We start from the raw sequence: 19,081 nt of genomic DNA, 5'->3' as shown, positions 1-19,081 counted from the left end.
TTTCCACCTATCACATTTCCGACGCCCCTCCCCCCTACCTTTTATCTTAGCCTGCTGGACAAACTTTCCTCATTCCTGAAGAAGGGCTTATGCCCGAAACGTCGATTCTCCTGTTCCCTGGATGCTGCCTGACCTGCTGTGCTTTTCCAGCAACACATTTTCAGCTACACCAAGAGTAAAACAGTTCCTGAATGAATGTTCTCCTTGTCATGTTGCTACACTTTTCATCTCTACTCCACACATGCTCTGGAAACCTCGATGGCAGGAAGTTTGACGCAACATTATAGAAAGGCTTTGTGTCATTTGCATACCTAAGAACCACCACAACATGAAAGGTTTTTCTGTGGCTACCCTTGAGCAGATGAAGTTACTTCTTAGAAAGACAGCTTGCTTTATGGCACCTCCTACATCAACTGCCTGCTCTCAAGACAGTTCAGCAAAAGCCAAGGCAACAGACAAGTTTAAATCCCACCAAGACAGCTGGGAAATTTTATATAAAATCAATAAATAATATGACAGTCTCATAATCATTGATCCCGAAACTACCAAATTGTAAAACATCACAGCACCTCATTCAGAAACTTATTTCAAGAGAGGAAATCATCAGTCTTTAACAGCTCTGAGCTACACAAAACCCATATTTACAGCAAAAGAGTTGATTTTTAATTGCCCTCTGAAATTCATAGCAATCAACTCAGTTGTACCAAACTGTTAATAGAAAAATACACTATGGGTGTACCCACACCATATAAACTACAGTAGTTCAGTAAGGTTTCACCAGTAAGACTCTCCAGCACCTCCTCAAAGGCAACTGAGGAAGGGTAATAAATGTTAACATTGACAGTTTTGCTCACATTTCAAAAACTAATTAAAAAAGAAAATCAGAATTTGAATGTACAGTTGACTGCCTTCTGTTTGTGGTGCACAACCAGCTCAGAAAAACTCAGTACAGATTGACTGATCCATTTGCTGAACAATCTCTGTTTGCAATCACCACCACTTGCATCCTTAATTCTCCACATTATTCCCACTACGGCCTTGACCTTCAAAGTTGCCTGAGGGACAGCATCTCATCTTCTATCTAGTCACTGTAAAGCCTTCAAGACTCAAAGGTTTAACAATTTCAAATCATCATCACTCCTTTAATTTTTCTGGTGCGAGCAATAGTTCTGTTTTTACAGCTCATCTTGGTTCAGTTCTTTGTTTCTTTATTTACCCCTTCATGCCTTTGTTCACTTAATCACTGCTGACTTCCATTGAGGACCAGACCTTCCTTTTTGTTCTTTCCTCACCAACCTCTTTCAATGCGAAAATATTCATTTGAAATCTGAATCAGTTCCGATAGTCTTAAAGCTGAAATATTGCCTGTTTCATTCTCCATGGCTGTTGCTTATTTTACTAGTATTTCCAGCATCCATAATATTTTTCCTGTTCTTCAGTTTTAATTTGCAAAGTTTTCTATTGATTCTAATAGCTACTTTCTATCACCAATTAGAGCTGCATCACACCTCTTACATAAAACTGAAAATGCTGCGCAACAGTTAGCAATTAAATATTTACTGATCAAGCAGGTACAACCTACCTGGATTTTTGGTTGAACAGACTGCAAAGACTGGACCAGAGGGACACCATATGCTAATGTTTTGCCTGAATATAAATAACAAAATGAGATTGGACAAGTAACAATCTGTTTTCCCTTTTGCAATAATCAGCAGCCGTTACACACTAATTAACCAAACCCATATTATTGATTTAGATTTTATTTTAAGAGTAACTCATAAAGCTCAATCATTTACACAAAATTTAACAAATAGTTCTTTTTAACTAGAGTTGCTCAATTGACACCTTGTTTGTAAATGTACAATGTTATAGTACCCCTCAACACCAAGCACTTAAGTTGTGGTAATCGGTTTAAACAGGACATTGTAAAGACTCTATGACAATTTCAGTTGTAATATGCGAGGGCCTTGGTTGCAATAAAATAGATTCCAATCAGCTCAGATCGAAGTCATTTAGCCCACCCAGTCGGCACTGAACCTCCAAAGAGAATCCAATCCTGACCCAACCCCAATCCACATTAACCATGGCTATTAGCCCGCACATCCCTGGACACTATAGGGTAATTTAGCATGGTCAACCTACCTAAACTACACATCTTTGAACTGTGGGAAGAAACTCACGCAGACACAGGAAGAACATGCAAACTCCAGACAGTCACTGAAGGCTTGAAGCAAACCCAGGTCCCTGGTGTTATAAGGCACCAGTGCTAACCACTGTGCCATCGTGCTGCCCCTAATGTATGGTTCCCTTAATCAGGTGTAACATTATTCAAGGTTCTCGAATTATTGCTTCCTTAGAAGCATGCATCCACATTTTAAAGTTCCCAAGATCAACTATGAATAAGTACAAATGAGCAAATGAATAGTCTATGATGTTACACCACTTTTGACTTTCAAGAGTCCTTCAGTATTTAAACAGACACCGCAATTGACTTTTCACATGCTTTCTACTCACAATAGTCATTATTTTTGTTCGAAAAACAAAATATCCTGGTATTCAATGAAATAAATGCATACGAAAATAAGTGTAATTGCATAGAAAATATTATTTGAATTCAATGCTAGCTTTGATAAGACATATGAAACATTAATAACTTTACCAGAGAAACAAAACCTTGAAATCTTAATAAGTAGTAACAGCCACTGAAGGTGTAGTTCTCAGCTTTATACAGCATTTCTATAGTCTCTGTGAAAAATGAAAAATCTCCCTTCCGACTTAGTCATAGAATTTCATAGTGCAGAAGGAGGTCCTTCGTGCACACACCAGTTCCTGAAACAGCTACCCAGCTACATTCTCCAGCCCTATCTTTGTAAATTCACTTTCATTGAAATCTTCAATGGAATCCACCTCCACCACGCTCCTAAGCAGCACATTCCAAATCCCAACAATTTCTGAGTAAAGAAGTTTATCCTTGCCTCACCTCTAGCTCTCTTGCTGACAAATCTGAAATTGTGACACCTAATTACTGACTTACAAGTTAGTGGAAACAGAATATCCTTTTTAATTCTGTCAAAATTGTTTATAATTTTCAACACCATAATAAGGTCACTTCTTAATCTTCTCTGCTTCAGGAAGAATAAGCCTGAATTCTTTAACCTTTCCTCATATGTAAAATCCCTCATTCATGGTATCATTTTAGTAAATCTCCTTTACACTGTCTCCAGGGTGTTAACATGCTTTCCTAAATAAAAAAGGTACCCAAAAATGGAACACAATATTCCAAATGGGGTCTGACCAATGATTTGTAGAAGTGTAGCATCACTGTAGAGTAGCATGGTAACTAGCACCAGGGACCCCGATTTGATTCCGGTCTCTGGCGACTGTCTGTGTGGAGTTTGCACATTCTCCCAGTGTCTGTGCAGGATTCGCCCGGGTGCTTCGGTTTCCTCCCATGGCCCAAAGATATGCAGGTTTAGTGGATAGTCATGTTAAATTGCCCATACAGTCCAGGGACGTGAGGCTAGGTGGATTAGCCCTGGGAAATGCAGGGTTACGGGGATTGGGTGGGGATTTGAGTCTAGTTGGGATGCTCTGTGGAGGATCAGTGTGGAGCTGATGGGCCAAATGGCTTGCTTCCATGGGTGTTCTGTGATTCCTTGCTTTTATACTCTATGACTCTGTTTATAAGCCCAAGGATCCTACAAGCCTTCTTAACAAATGTTTCAGTTGCCTGACAACCTTCACACAATTATGCATCTGAACCCCAAGATCTCTCTGCACCTGTACTCTTTTTAAGGTTGTAACATTGAAGCTGCATTATCTCTTACCCATGTTTCGTCTACTGAAATGCATTACCTGATAGATGAATCTCAATGCAGAAACCTATCAGGTGTCTGCCTATTTGATCAAATTGTCAAAGTCCCTCTAAAGCTGCTCAGTGTCATCCTCACAATTCACCATTCTCCTTAAGTACCACCTGCAAATTTAGAGAGATTTTGCCCTCAACACTACGACTTATTGACTGATTTTCTTAATTCAACTGTTTTTAAAATTCATTTTTTATATGTAAAATAGTTAAACAAAAAGAAATAGGCCAAGTACCTGATCCAGTTTGTGATTGTACCAGAGCATCCTTTCCATCTAGTAAAACTGGAATTGTTTGCTTCTGAACACTTCGGGAAAAAAAAAAAGCTTATTATGAAGGATTATTACTTTTAGTATCAAACCAGCAGAATGAGTACTCGCTTAGTAATTAACGTACAACTACAGTCATCTCTTCAGTTCATATCCCTTGATCACCTATGGATGTACTGACCTTTCAATTGCAATGTGTGTATTTTTTTAAAAAAAGGGAAATAAAGCCAGAAGATGACTGCAAATGTAAATTCAGTAGTTGCCTGGAGAGGAATTATGGAATGTCACACCAGAACAGAGTCTGGGAAATGTCAAATAAAAAGACCTCAAAAAAAAGACAATAAGATGCTGACTAGGGATGACCTAATGGAGGTTTCTAAAATCATGAGGAACAAAGATAAGGTGAATAGCAACAGTATTTTCCCTAGGGTATGTGAATTCAAAACTAGGAGGTATATTTTTGAGTGGAGTGGAAAAATATTTAAAAGGACTGGAGAGGCAACTTTCTGACAGAGGGTGGCTCATGCGTAAAATGAACTGCCAAATGAAGTGGCAAATGCAGGTACAGTTACAGTTACAACATTTGAAAGACATTTGGACAGGTGCGTGAATAGGAAAGGTTTAGAGGAATATGGGACAAATGCAGACAAGTGGGACTAGTTTAGTTTGGGAAACTTGGTCAGCATGGACAAGTTGGATTGATGGTCTGTTTCTGTGCTGCTTAAGTCTATGACTCTATCCAATCCCCTTTCAGCAGGATGTCATCACCTGTATACATGCTTGTGTTTTACCCTACCAGGGTTTTACAAACAAAATTGGGCTAAAAATGACTTTCAACCCTATTCTGTGCGGACTCACACTGAGATTAGCCTTTAAACAACCCCGCACAGGTGAAAAAAAAATATAAAGACATTCTCTCAGAGAGCTGCCAACCAGCCATAGTCGGAAGGAACCAGGACAAAAGAATCTCAATCAACCTGTAAAGTCAGGAATTGACTGTTCAACTATCACCAATGCTTCTGGTAATAGCAGTGATAATAGCTGCAATGATCTCCTAACCAGTCTTCCTAATGTGTTTCAATACAATTTCTTCTTGCGGTTAGCAATCTACAGGGGAAGGGATCCTTTTCAAATTAATCATGTTGCAACAAACTGAGGATTGGTGAATAAAAAAGTGGTGCCAGTTCATTCCTCATCACTTGAGAGCTCCATGATTTCATTAAAAAATTGGGGAATGTTACCTAGGGGCTGGTCACAACACAATGTTTTGCAAAAGATCTCAGTTTAATTTTTAAAGTAAGTAAATTTGTTTTCATGCTTCCATATAATCAAGTTTATCCAATACCAATCTCTCATTCTCAAAGAAAAGATTGGACTCTTTAGAACGAGCTTCCAGAAACAAACAACAAGCTAATTCTTTGAATTAACATAGATAATGAAATAAGTTATATCAGTTGAACACTGGTAAAGATCTCCATTGCTATAAAATCTTTAATTAATAACCATGGTTAAAAAAGAATGTTACAAACAAAACCTAAAGATTCTGAGTCTTACCTGGTCATGGTGGACAGCTTGAGGACATTGTTGAGTGTAGAGACCTGAATGATAAGACAGAAAAGAACCCTTTAACCAAACATCATGATGATTTTTGTAGTTAATCTAAATTGAAATAATCCTCAATCCCTCATTCCTCAAAATGCCAAGCAAACTAATTATGGTTCATTACGAAATGCAAGGCCTCTAAGTACAGATCCAACTCTTGTAATTTGGGATCCCAACACTACTTGTTAATAATACAGAAAAATGCATGCATCAGTTTGAAAATAGTTCAGAGGCCATTAGCATACCAGTTACTTAGCTTCCACACCAAATATACTAAAACTGATCTGGGATAAAACTGATAGAGTTAACTTGTCCGTTTTAATTCATGTTTTGCACCCTACTATTTTCTGCTATAAAAGGTAGAAATCAAAAAAATCAGAATTATAGTTGCCAGCAAAATTATTAAGTACATTTACAGAAAACAAATGTGCAACTGTAGCCCATTACGTCTCTAAATCCCAATGTTACATAGCCAAAGACAGATAAACCCTCTACTGACCAGGTGTGGATGAAGATGGAGTTCATTGAAAGAGTTTGTTGTAAAAACCTTTTCTTTCATCATTATTACCGTATGTCTGAAAATAAAAATCAGAACAATTAAAAATTAGAAAATTATAAAAGGTACAAATATTTGCATAGTAACTGCAGAAGGCAAATAATTCCCTAGTAGCTGGTTTTAAATTAGGGATAAAATTTATGTATTTATAAAATATGCCTTCAGAATGCCTAACTAAACAATCAAGAATTATGTACTGAAACTAGTATTTGGAAGTAAATGAATAATTTCTTTTGAATTTCAGATTATCTTTTAAACAATATTAAAATTAATTTTGCTATGTATACGTTTTCCATTATCTTTCTGTTTCCAATTTGCTCTCCCACTATCACATTTTTATTCCATTCACTGCATCACCTTCTTGGCTATGGAGAATTAACAGGGTTAGGCAGAAAATGAGAAAATGTAACAAAAACAAGTTTGCCCCTTCTCTTCTTACTGTGCTAACTCATTTTGCAGCATTTTCCCTGGGTGCCTGTTGACCTCCAGTACTGTCCAATGGCTTTTGGTTAGAAGGCTATCTAAGCATCTGCTAATCCAGTGATAAGCAGTTGACAAGGCAATCATATCAGGAATCAGAACATCTTGTTTTGACAAAGTTGCCCATCCCATTCCCATCATCTAATACTTTCCAAAGAAAGTAATTTTGCTGATCAGAACTTGCCCAATTACCAGATCTTTGAAAAGAAATCAAGATGAATGGCTATGCCTTTTGCAAGGAAAAAATTGCATAGAAATCACATCATTGTATGGTGAGGTCCTACCTGGGTATCTCTGGTATCTCAGGGTTGTTCTTAAACAAAGAGGAGGTTTTCACAGGAGTTCCCTCCTTCATCTTTACTTTATCCACTGGATCTTCCTCAATCTTCCTCTTCTTTGGAGCCAAATTAGGTAATCGCTCGCACTGAGGTAGTTTCTCAATGCTCTTGTATTTTCTCTTCATAATTTGAACTTTTTGGTTTGGACTGTTAAGAGAAGAATGGTCACTTCTAGAGTTCTGCTGTTTCTGATATTTCCCTTCAATGGGCTGTGTCTGTCTCTGAAAATAATAGTGAAGACAAGAGCAAGGATAAAGCTTTGCATTTTCACATGATCAGCATATTTCGATACTTTCCAGCAACCCCTTGGGTTGAAAGGAAGTTAAAAAGTCAAAGTTTGTGACAGCAACAACTCCTCAATGCTTCAGGTGATATTATGTGTTACAAATACAAAGTTTATAAACCAGTACCAAAATAGACCAATCTTAATTTATGGTACAATGAAAGCTTGAATGGGGTTATGAAACCTCTTCTGAACACTGATAACAAGTTTGGTTGTTTGGCTTGGCTATTAAAGATTGAAGCCAGGCTTCAGTTGTTTTACTGCAAAGAAATTGCAAGATGTTCACACCTGTAGACAATGTTAAGTCCATCCACAAAGACTGCGAGCAGCCTGTTAATTTCCAAATCACTGAAGGGATGTTAGGTTGCAAAACCAATTATGCTTTAACCCGTTTAGTTATTTCCAAATTTAAATGGAATTGGTACATCGAATAGAAATGTGCGCAAATGAGTGTATGGGGGGGGGGGGGGGGGGGGGGAAGAGAAGCAGTAGGTGGGAACATACTGGGAAGATTCAAAAAGCCCAAGTTTATGAGGATTTAAACAGGACTGGAAACTTCAGCACTCTTTGGCTAAAAAAAAGAAAGAATTTCCAACGTAATCTTCATGGTGAAAGAGAATTCGTGGATTAGAAATTATCCATCTGGAAAAGGAAGCAAGCCATAGAAGCTTAGAAACCCACACCAGGTTGGTCTCAGGGCTCTTTGCGTCTTCCCGAAACAAAGGCCTAAGCCGTCCCCATCCACCACTAGCCTCCTCCTCCTCCTGGCCAAGCTTGTTCTCGCCCTGAACAACTTTTCTTTTAATTCCTCTCATTTTCTGGAGGTCAGACAGGTGGCCAGGGGTACCTGCTCGGGCTCCAGTTATGCCTGTCACTTTGTGGGGAATGTGGAACATTCCTTGTTCCAGTCCTATTCCGGCCCCCACCTACACTCTTTCTCCAGTACATCGATTATCTCATCGGTGCTGCTTCCCTCCGTTGTCTGGAATTGGAAAAGTTTATTGATTTCACTTCCAATTCCTATCCCACTCTCACTTACATCTGATCCATCTCTGACTCCTCTCCTCCCTTCCTCAACACCTATTTCCATTTCTGCGAAGAGGCTGGCCACCAATATCAGACTAGGAGAAAGTGAGGACTGCAGATGCCCGAGTATCAGAGTTGAGAACGTGGTGCTATTCCATTCTCCCACTTCCTCAGTCTCATTTGTACCAATGATGCCAACTTCGACAAGGGAGCCTTTGAAACGTCCACCTTCTTCCTCAAGAAGGACTCCCCAACACTGTTGTTGACAGGGCCCTCAGTCAGGTCCGACATATCTCCCGTACTTCGGCCCTCACCCCTCGCTTCCCTCCTGGAGCAGAGGTAGGGTTCCCTATGTCCTCACGTATCATCCCACCAGCAATCTAACTTTGCCTATCTATCAACCTTTTTAGTAGCTTTCCCAATCAAAACAAGAATACATTTGACTGTCAAAAATGAAATTAATTTTCATTTTAGATGCCCTGAGAAGGCGCTGTGAACATTTCCTTTCATTTCCCACTATATCAAACTGAGAAAATGCACTACAGAAGGCATTAACAAGATCACTTTTGTGGATTCAAGTCACATTCTAGCTGCATATAGGGTGGGTGATTCCTTTGGGATGATAATGAACATTTGTGGTTTTCATGGTTGTAGCCTATATATGTGCAGGTTTATTGAATTTAATTCCATAATTTCACCAGATGAGATATGATGTCTTAGATTCATACAGTGCAGAAAAGGCTCTTTGAGTCTGCACTGACAGAACTACCATTAAAGATGCGCTAATCCCATTTTCCTGCAGTTGTCCCATACCTTGAATGTTATGACATCTGAAATGCTCATCCAAATTTTGTTTTTGTTTTACAAAGGTTGTGTGGTTTCTGGCCTCCACTCCTTCCCAGACAATACATTCCACATTCCCATCACCTGCTGAGTGAATATAGTTCCTCCAAATGCCCTCTGAATCTCCTGACCCCTTTCCCTAAAACTATGCCCTCTAAGTGACCCCTCAACCCAGTGGAACAGCTGATCTCCATTCACCCAGTCTATACACCTCACAATTTTACATACCTCAATCATGTTCCTCTAAGTATTCTCTGCTCTAAAGAAAACAATCCAAGTGTACAAGTCTCTGCTTGTAAGCATAATTTTTCCATTCCCAAACAACATCCCGGTGAACCTCCTCTGTACCCCCTTTAATACTATTACATCCTTCCTGTAGTGAGGCGAAAAGATCTTCCTTCTCTTCTTCCTCATCCAGTCCTGAATTGTCCCAGACATCCTGGGTTCTCTGAACCGATTGCCCCTACATGGCGCCTGTTGGATTTGTACTCTCCCCAACTCCTTTTTGAATGGCCCCACTTTTTGTCTTACCCACAGGGAGCTGTTCTCACCAGCTGTAGCCAGGTCCTGCTTTATCTTAATAAAATCTGCCTTCCCCATTTGCCCCCAGTCAAAAGCCATCTTTTTCCTTGTCCAGAACAAATTTGAACCGTACCGTGTTAAAGTTGTTATTGCTAAAATGCTCCCCTTCTGCCACATTGAACACTTTTTTGGCTTCTTTCTCCAGAACCAGATCCAGCACTGCACTGTCCCTTGTTGGGCCTTCTACATATTGATACAAAAATCTCCCCTGATACATTTCAAGAAATCCATCCCCTCTAAATCCTTAACATTATGACTATCCCAACTTATGTTGGGCAAGTTGAAATATCCTAGTATAATTACTCGATTATTATTCTTACACACCTCTATGAACTGTCAACATATTTGCTCCTCTATTTCCTGCTGACTCTGGGAGCCTATAATACACTCTCAGTAAATTGGATGTCCCCTTCACATTCCTAAGTTCTACCGACAAAACCTTATTTGAGGACCCTTCTAAGATATCATCTCTCCTTATTGCAGAAATTGACTCCTTAATTAATAGTGCTACACCACCACCTTTTTTGACACCCTAAAAGATCATAAAACCCAGAATATTGAGGTAATTGAACGTTTATATGCCTTAAATAACTACAAAACCACACCAAACTTCTCAAACAAAAATTAAGAGATTGTTTTCCACTCTCCTCTTCCAAAACAACATAACTAATAAACGAGTGATCCTTTTGCATTTTTACACAAATCAGTACAGAATTTACTCTACAGAACTGAATCAAAGGCACCCCAACGAGTGACAATATTGCAATTATTGTCTCACATAATCTAACCATAAAGTTAAGCTTGGCGTTCATTGCTCCTTTTGCTGGTTTTCGTTTATATAATCAGTTTTTTCTAATTTTTAGACAAACATTAACTTGTGCTAATGAAAAGCAAATTGAAACAGCAATAAGTTTGAAAGACAGCTGAATTAAAATAAGTAGCTAGCTGATTACTTGTGTACAAATAAGGAAATTAAATATACATAATGCTTATTCCCATTCAGTCAGAAAGACTGTTAATAACTTAAATTTAGAAATCTAGATGCTTTTGTAGATATCCAACTGGTTCATGCTAATTAAATAATCTTAGACTAAATGTCAAGTATTCATTCCTTAAACATAAGCAAAATTGATTATTTGGCAATTTGTCCCTTGCTGAGCACAAATTAGTTGTAATTCCCCCTACATTATGATTGTAACTACACTTTAGGGTGGCACGGTGGCTCAGTGGTTAGCACTGCAGCCTCACAGCATCAGGGGTCCCAGGTATGATACCAGCCTTGGGCGACTGTCTGTGTGGAGTTTGCACATTCTCCCCATGTCTGCGCGGGTTTCCTCCCACAATCCAAAGATGTACAGGTCAGGTGAATTGGCCATGCTAAATTGCCTGTAGTGTTAGGTGCATTAGTCAGAGGGCGACAGTCTGGGTGGGTTACTCTTCGGAGGGTCGGTGTGGACTGGTTGGCTGAAGGGCCTGTTTCCACACTGTAGGGAATCTAATAAAGAAATTTAATTGGTCATATTGCATTTGCAATGTTCTTTGATTATGAAAAGCCGTATTTAATGCAAGTTCTTTCATTACAGCTTCTATCTTACTTCAGTGACTTGGATACTGAAACCGAATTACAGGTAAATTGAAAGTGAGGAGTCTCAGTCAACACAATACGTTCTTACAAAGTAGAGCTACAATCGACCATCCCAAAATTTAGCTACTAAGACAAAACAATGGAATACATGCGAGAGGAAATACAGCAATGCTCGAGTCAAACAACACCCCAGACAAAATGCTCCAATCTGAGAGATACTTGAAAAACACAAAACAGTGCCGATTATGCTCTACATAGTTGATTCAAATTAAAACCAATGAGTGGCAATGTTGTAATTAACATTTCGGATCAGACGATGGAACTAACGTCGATTACAGCCACCAGACTACTTACTCTATTATGTCCGGCGTCTGAAAGGCCGAGTTATGAGGAAAATTTGGAAAGATGTGGGCTATTCGCCTAGAAAGGAGGTGTAGTCACGCAGAAAGATTTCTTAAGAAGTGTTATGGATGCAGATCGGCCCATTCACTAAGAACATTCCAAAATATAGCAGCAAATGAGACAGGAACTCAAACTAATAAATGGGCAAAGTTTAAGAACAATAATATCAGTAACATTCTTCTTCACAAAGTAGGCGTTTAACCGTCGGAAGGGTTCAATCCAAATAAATTAGCAGAAGCAAAGTCAGCTTAGAAACAAAAAAGTATATAGCAACAACAGTAGTTTGCGATGTACTTGGTGAATGGGCTGACCTTCACCCATAAATATGGTAAAAAAGTATAAAATGCTAACATATAGTTGTCTGTTACTAAAAACAAACATCAACAGATCGGCTCGTTACATAAAATAATCCAACTTTCCAACGTGTAGTTCACAACGGCCATCCTCACCATCACTTACAGAAATTGCTGGAAGAAAATCTCTGAACATCCGAAGAAGGGTCACTGGACCCGAAACGTTAACTCCTGTTTTTTTTTCCCCTCTCTCCACCAATTTCTTTTTGTTTTCTGATTTCCAGCGTCTGTGGTTCTTTCCTCCCCCACCCCGAAACTTACTTAGATCAATGTCAGTCCTGAACACCGACAAAACCCTCTGCATAATTCACATGGAAAAGCACGTTACCTGACTTTCCACATCTCTCGAACCCTCGCGCGGATAAACCTTCTTCCTTCGACTGAAAGCCGAGCCCCCGCGATTATTGGCAATATTTAATATTGAGCCATCATCTCCGGCCATGTCTGGTATTAAATTAAGTTTAAAACAACCCAAATTGAAGTTGGAATGACGACTGCTGACAAACTCCAGGAGCTCCAACTTCCACAGAGACTGCACGTGGGTTTGCCGGGCTTTACCATCAAACCACCATATGGCCGCCTAAAAACAGGTTGAAAAATGACTGGAAACCGAGAATCTTCTTAATCTTAATAATTACAGGAACGCTTTATTCTTCGAACGAGAATGACTAAAAAGCAATAAACTCCTATCTAACAAAAGTGAGCAAAGGGGACTCTCTCCTTCCGATTGTTTTTAATAAATTCTAAGCGTGGTTTGCTCACACTTGTATCGGCCTTTCCAGCCGAATTATTTAAAAATTCTACTTGGTTAGTGATATCAGGCAATACTCTCAGGCAACCCGGTTACTAAATGATGCGGTGTAGGGTCTTTCCATCGTCGATGGTCGCAATGTTAGAGCGCCATTTCCGGAAGCCGCGGGCTTGGGCAAGATGGCGGCGGTGTCTGCGGCCTCCGCGAAAAGGAAGAGTGGCGGTAGCCCGGCCAGCACTAGGGCGGTGCTGACAAGCAAGCGGGAGCCCAGTATCAAGCTGCAGTATCCGGTGAGCGGGCCCGAGCCGCTCAGTTGGTCCGAGGACAACCGGCTCTCCATCACCACCGGCAAAAACATCTACGTCCTGGAGCAGATTTGCGACATCCATAACAACGGGCTGGACATGGTGATCCACAGGACCTCGGTGCCAGCACCCAGCCAGAGCTGCTCCCTCAAGGTAAGTCCCTCCCTGGCAGACAGACAAACCAGCAACGCCCGACAAGCTCTCTGGATTCCTGTGCAAATAAGTTACTTATCCCCTGTCAGATGCACCACTTGATTATCCTGTTTTTTTTAGAAAAAGCTCCTGAAAAACGTTTTTAAAAATGACTATTTTCCAAGCCCACTGAACTTATTCGCTAATCTGAAATGTGATAGTCCCCAGATTTTAGATCGCTAGTTGAATTCCTACAGGACAGTGAGAAGATTGAATGGTGTATGGTTGTGAATAGTCAAAATTTGCCTCAGCTTTGTTTTTCATTTGAATTTTGTTTTGAAGAACTGTGGGATTACAGACTTTTGTCACAAGTTTGAATACTTTAATGACACAGTTAGCAGTGCACTGACAAAACTTGTTTTCTCCCCCAGAGTTAGTGGCTAATCCAAGAATACCTTACTTCCACTGTACCTGATTTGCTGCACTAGATGCAGGACAGATTTTTTTTGTTATGTGTCTCTTTGGCTACCTGTGTGCTATAATCAGATGCCAAGGTAACATAAAGTAATCTTATCAGTTTTATTTTTCATTGTTATTAGTTAGAGGAAAGGGGTCCTGATTTTGAAAGACTGTAAACAGATGTTTATCTTAAGATTTCAGATCACACTAAAGTGGGCACCACACCTTCTAAAGGAGACATTGGACTTGAAAGGAGTGAAGTGCAGGTTCACCAGAATGTTACTAGTTCTCCAAGGATTGAATTATAACATGAAGTTACATGACCAGGCTCCTGTTCTCTATAAAAGGGTAAGGGGTGATTGAAGTTTTAGGATTTTGAAAAGGATTGATCACTAACAGGAGAGTCTTAATACAAAGGGACATCATCTTAAAAATCAGAACCAGGTCATTCAAATAGCAGGTTAACATTTCTGGCAATGGGTGGTAGAAGCATGAGAGACTCTCCCACAAATATCAGATGCCCATTCAATTAATCACTTTAAGTCTGAACTTGATTTTTGTTAACTGAGCTAAACACATGGATGGGATTAGAATGCCAATCAATGATCTCCTTGAAATGTGCTCAAGGACTAAATGGTCGATTCCTATAATAATGTGATTGTGATATATGCTGGAGATGCAATATGCAGTTATGCCGATGTAAGATTTTACTTAGGGCTTCCCTCTTGTTGTTTGGAGTCATTCAGAAGGACTGCGTTCATCTAGACAGATACTAGACTGGATTTCCTGACCAGTAGAACCTAAAACCAACACGTGTAGCATTTCCATCCCAGTCAAGTCTCACTAGATTTCAGTCTCCTATCATTTAGGTTCACCTTAATTCTTCTAGCTTTCTGTTCCAGCCCCAAATCTCCAAAACCGATTCAGTGCTTGCTATCTGCTCCACTATCAAAAGTTATCTTGTTTTAGACACTATCTCAATACAGTCATAGAGTCATAGGGATCTACTACATGGAAACAGACACTTCGGTCCAACTCATTCATGCCAGATATCCTAATATTTACCAGCACATGGAGCATATCTCTCTAAACTTTTCCTATTCATTGGTCCTGTACTTTTTGTAATTTACATAAATGATTTGGATGCGAGCATAAGAGGTACAGTTAGTAAGTTTGCAGATGACACCGGAATTGATGGTGTAGTGGATAGCGAAGAGGGTTACCTCCGATTACAACAGGATCTTGATCAGATGGGCCAGTGGGCTAAGAAGTGGCAGATGGAGTTTAATTCGGATAAATGTGAGGTGCTGCATTTTGGGAAAGCAAATCTTAGCAGGACGTATACACTTAATGGTAAGGTCCTAGGGAGTGTTGCTGAGCAAAGAGACCTTGGAGTGCAGGTTCATTGCTCCTTGAAAGTGGAGTTGCAGGTAGATAGGATAGTGAAGAAGGCGTTTGGTATGCTTTCCTTTATTGGTCAGAGTATTGAGTACAGGAGTTGGGAGGTCATGTTGCGACTGTATGGGACATTGATTAGGCCACTGTTGGAATATTGTGTGCAATACTGGTCTCCTTCCTATCCGAAAGATGTTGTGAAACTTGAAAGGGTTCAGAAAAAATTTACAAGAATGTTGCCAGGGTTGGAGGATTTGAGCTATTAGGGGAGGCTAGACAGGCTGGGGCTGTTTTCCCTGGAGTGTCGGAGACTGAGGAGGTTTACAAAATTATGAGGGGCATCGATAGGATAAATAGACAAAGTCTTTTCCCTGGGGTCGTGCAGTCCAGAACTAGAGGGCATAGATTTTAGGGTGAGAAGGGAAAGATATAAAAGCGACCTAAGGGCAACTTTTTCACACAGAAAGTGGTACATGTATGGAATGAGCTGCCAGAGGAAGTGGTGGAGACTGGTACAATTGCAACATTTAAAAGGCATTTGGATGGGTATATGAATAGGCAGGGTTTGTAGGGATGTGGGCCGGGTGCTGGCAGGTGGGACGAGATTTGGTTGGGATATCTGGTTGGCATGGAAGGATTGGACTGAAGGGTCTGTTTCCATGCTGTACATCTCTGACTCTATTATTTACCCATCCAGACACCTTTTAAATATTGTAACTGTACGAGCCTCCACCACTTCTCTACTTTCTTTCGAAATGTCCGAAGAACCTAACTCTTCAACAGTTTTCCAGACCCTTTCCTCACACCTTTAATTTGTCCGGCCTCCTGTTTGGTATTATTCTCTTCTGTTTGAGGGATGTAAGTTATTATACTCAATATGATAATTTCCAAACTGCAGTTTACATAGGTTTAAAAGGATTTGCAGTTTACTGCGGTTTTGCTTTAATAGGGGAAAGCATTTCCATTTCGACATTTCAGTGAGCAAGTGCTAAAACAAACTTGAATCGCTGATATTTTTCAACTCTTAACTATTTAATGTTAAGATATGGCAGAAACAATAGTCCTATAAGTTACCCTTGTTTTCATGTGAATTCTATCTTAATAACAATAATAATTTTCAAGCTGAAAGCAAATGCTAATTTTTATGTTTTGTGTATTTTAAGGTTGGCTCTCAGGCAGAAGTAAGTGGCTGCAAAGACAAGTTCCTGAGTAAAAAAGATCCAACTCTAAGTCATTCACTAATGATGGACAGGGTCTTTAATCCTGAAGGGGGTGCTTTGTCGCCATTGCGAGGTTTTAAATTTACCAGCTGGTCTCCTTTGGGTTGTGACTTCAATGGAAGGTGTCTGTTAGCATCTTTGACACTGGATAATAGACTGTCCATCCAGGTGAATGTGAACAGGTTGCAGTGGACACCAGCTTTAGATATTACGGAGGTATATGGTGAGATGCTGTATGAGAACAAATATGGGAATTTGGATGCGGATCTGGGTGGGGAGTTGAAGGATTTCTCTGAATTCCAAAGGAGACATTATATGCAGGCTCCTGTTAGAATGGAATGGTCCAGTATCTGCAACACTCAACGTGTAAAAGCTAACAATGAGTGCGAAGACGTGGGCACTGTACTGTTGGCTGTCCTACTTGAAAACGGTGATGTTGTTATATGGCAATTCCAAATTCCGTTTCATGGCAAAGAATCTATCATTGCATGCAGTACCATTGAATCAGGTATTAATGACCCAAGTGTTCTGGCTTGGTGGGAATATGAACATGGTAGTCGCAAAATGAGTGGGTTGATTGTTGGCAGTTCTAAAGGACCTGTTAAGATTCTGCCAGTGAACTTGAAAGCAGTGAAAGGTTACTTCACTCTCCGACAACCTGTGGTTCTGTGGCAAGAGATGGATCAGTTACCTGTGCACAATATTAGATGTATCTCTCTCTACCATCCCTACCAGAAGTGCAGCTGCAGCTTGGTTGTGGCAGCCAGAGGAACATATGTTTTCTGGTGCTTACTATTGATAAGCAAAGCTGGACTGAATGTTCACAATTCGCATGTGACAGGCCTCCATACTCTTCCTATTGTGTCTCTGACAGCCAATAAACAAACTGCGAGTTTCTACACCTGCTCTGTCGATGGAACCATTCGAAAGCTGACTCCTCTTTTCACGGATGTCGCAGTAAAGTTTGATCATACCTTAATCAAATTGCCAGAGTCAATTGGCACAGTGAGACTTCATGGAATATGTCTCAGCCCAAACAATGCATACCTTGCTCTTGTGACAGCAGAAGGTATAAATAATGGCCTCCATCCAGCCAGCCGTATGTACCAGGTGCAGTTTATCACATTAAAAACGCCAGAAGAAGCAGCTTCTAAAATTTTAGAATCTTCCATTCACAATTTGTTCAAACAAGTGGACTTACTTGACCTTGTACGTTGGCGAGTGTTGACTGAAAAACGTATTCCTCCAGAGCTAGATGAAGCTCTAGACCATAAACTTCAGACAAATCCATCAAATTACTTGTGGCGTTTAAGACTTTTTCTCTTGAAGATTTTGTTTCAGACCCTACAAAAGGCACCCACTGAAGCACTTTGGAGACCAAATCATTGTGAGTCAAAGATTTTGCTTTGTGACAACTCTGCATTGTTAAGCGAGAATAAGAGACAGCCAGATGAGGCAAAGACCAGTTCAGAGAGTACTGAAACAAACAGAGGGGTTGCAAGTCAAGTCGAGGACTCTTCAGTGGAACCTAAAGATGGCAATACTGAAGAACAGATTCATGAAATGATTGCAAAGAAATTGAATGCAATTCAGACTAACATTGAAGTAGTGGAACTCCATCTGACACGTGAACATATGAAACGAGTTCTGGGTGAAGTGTACCTTCACACCTGGATTACAGAGAACACCAGTGTTCCAACCAGAGGCATTTGTGACTTCTTGACCTCTGACCCCAGCTACGATGATCGGACAGCAAAGGTAGGTCTTTTTTAAAAGTTAATTCTCTGCTCCTCTACCTTCCCTTGTACATGAAAAGTAATGTTTTCAGTGATCACTTAGTCCATTGAAACTCTGCCACCTATGATTCCCAACCAACTGGGAAGAATGGAGATCGTAGCTTCATCCTCCAACTAGGAGGAATCACAAGGGCTAGTGAATGCCACTGGAATATATCTGTGCAAATGGACATTAATCTTCATGTCTCTGTCATGTAGCCTAAATGTATCACTTTCTATTTTTACTGTACTTTTCATTGGAAAGATCCAAGAGTGTACACTTATGTTTTTCTGCAAGTATTTTGAGGTAAGACTAACAATAATTTTGACAGAAATCCTATGTTGTCAGGAACTCAAAATGTTGCCTGTCATTGTTTTTTGTAATTTTTATCCATCACTATGAAGTAAGACTTATTTTGAAAGGAAAAGAAAATAAAATTCTTTGCTGCTTTCCAAATATCTCCGAACATGAATACAGTTTCTGACAATAGAGTAAACAATGGCAACATAATAGTGATCACAGTGCTGGCAACCCAGGGCTTGAGAGCTTAGATCTCACTATGGTTCATTGTGATCTGTCATTGTGCTTCTACTGAGTTCCAACAAATAAGGTTCACCACCATCTCATTGCATGAAATGATGGATAATAAGTGTAGCCTCACCAGCATCGCTGACATCCTGAGAATAAAGGTGAAAACAACAAGTAGGAGTTGGGTAAAACCCGTTCAGCCTACTGAAGTCTTCCTGGTAGTATCCCAATTTGCTAACAAGTGTAGTGACTGAGACTTAATTGACCAAACAATTCAATTGAAAATGGCTCCAAATAAGCTCTGGGCCTTAACACGTATGCATGTTCATGT

The 19,081-nt window shown here is 40.0% G+C and overlaps 2 protein-coding genes across 5 annotated transcripts in view; one reads left to right on the top strand and one right to left on the bottom strand.

Annotated features, from left to right (window-relative positions):
* ddx31 (DEAD (Asp-Glu-Ala-Asp) box polypeptide 31) overlaps positions 1 to 12,974 on the bottom strand; it is an 89,765-nt gene extending 76,791 nt beyond the window's left edge. Inside the window, exons 1-6 of one of the 2 annotated variants that reach the window (XM_043720330.1) lie at positions 12,513 to 12,974; positions 7,057 to 7,331; positions 6,236 to 6,311; positions 5,689 to 5,732; positions 4,102 to 4,172; positions 1,583 to 1,647 (exon numbers count right to left, since the gene is read on the bottom strand). In XM_043720330.1, the coding sequence (XP_043576265.1) occupies positions 1,583 to 1,647; positions 4,102 to 4,172; positions 5,689 to 5,732; positions 6,236 to 6,311; positions 7,057 to 7,331; positions 12,513 to 12,626 (645 nt within the window). In that variant the 5' untranslated portion in view covers positions 12,627 to 12,974. The remainder of the gene's footprint in view (positions 1 to 1,582; positions 1,648 to 4,101; positions 4,173 to 5,688; positions 5,733 to 6,235; positions 6,312 to 7,056; positions 7,332 to 12,512) is intronic. The other variant, XM_043720329.1, reaches the window with a different exon arrangement.
* Positions 12,975 to 13,026: 52 nt separating this feature from the next.
* gtf3c4 (general transcription factor IIIC, polypeptide 4) overlaps positions 13,027 to 19,081 on the top strand; it is a 33,545-nt gene continuing 27,490 nt past the window's right edge. For 2 of the 3 annotated variants that reach the window (XM_043720326.1, XM_043720328.1), the window contains exons 1-2: positions 13,027 to 13,393; positions 16,390 to 18,204. In XM_043720326.1, the coding sequence (XP_043576261.1) occupies positions 13,115 to 13,393; positions 16,390 to 18,204 (2,094 nt within the window). In that variant the 5' untranslated portion in view covers positions 13,027 to 13,114. Of the gene's footprint in view, positions 13,394 to 14,025; positions 14,180 to 16,389; positions 18,205 to 19,081 lie in introns of all 3 variants that reach the window. The other variant, XM_043720327.1, reaches the window with a different exon arrangement.

This window comes from Chiloscyllium plagiosum, chromosome 30 (genome assembly GCF_004010195.1).
Source record: "Chiloscyllium plagiosum isolate BGI_BamShark_2017 chromosome 30, ASM401019v2, whole genome shotgun sequence".
Classification (NCBI taxonomy): Eukaryota; Metazoa; Chordata; class Chondrichthyes; order Orectolobiformes; family Hemiscylliidae; genus Chiloscyllium; species Chiloscyllium plagiosum.
Note: the sequence above shows the minus strand (reverse complement) of the source record. Positions and strands in the feature narration are given on the sequence as shown.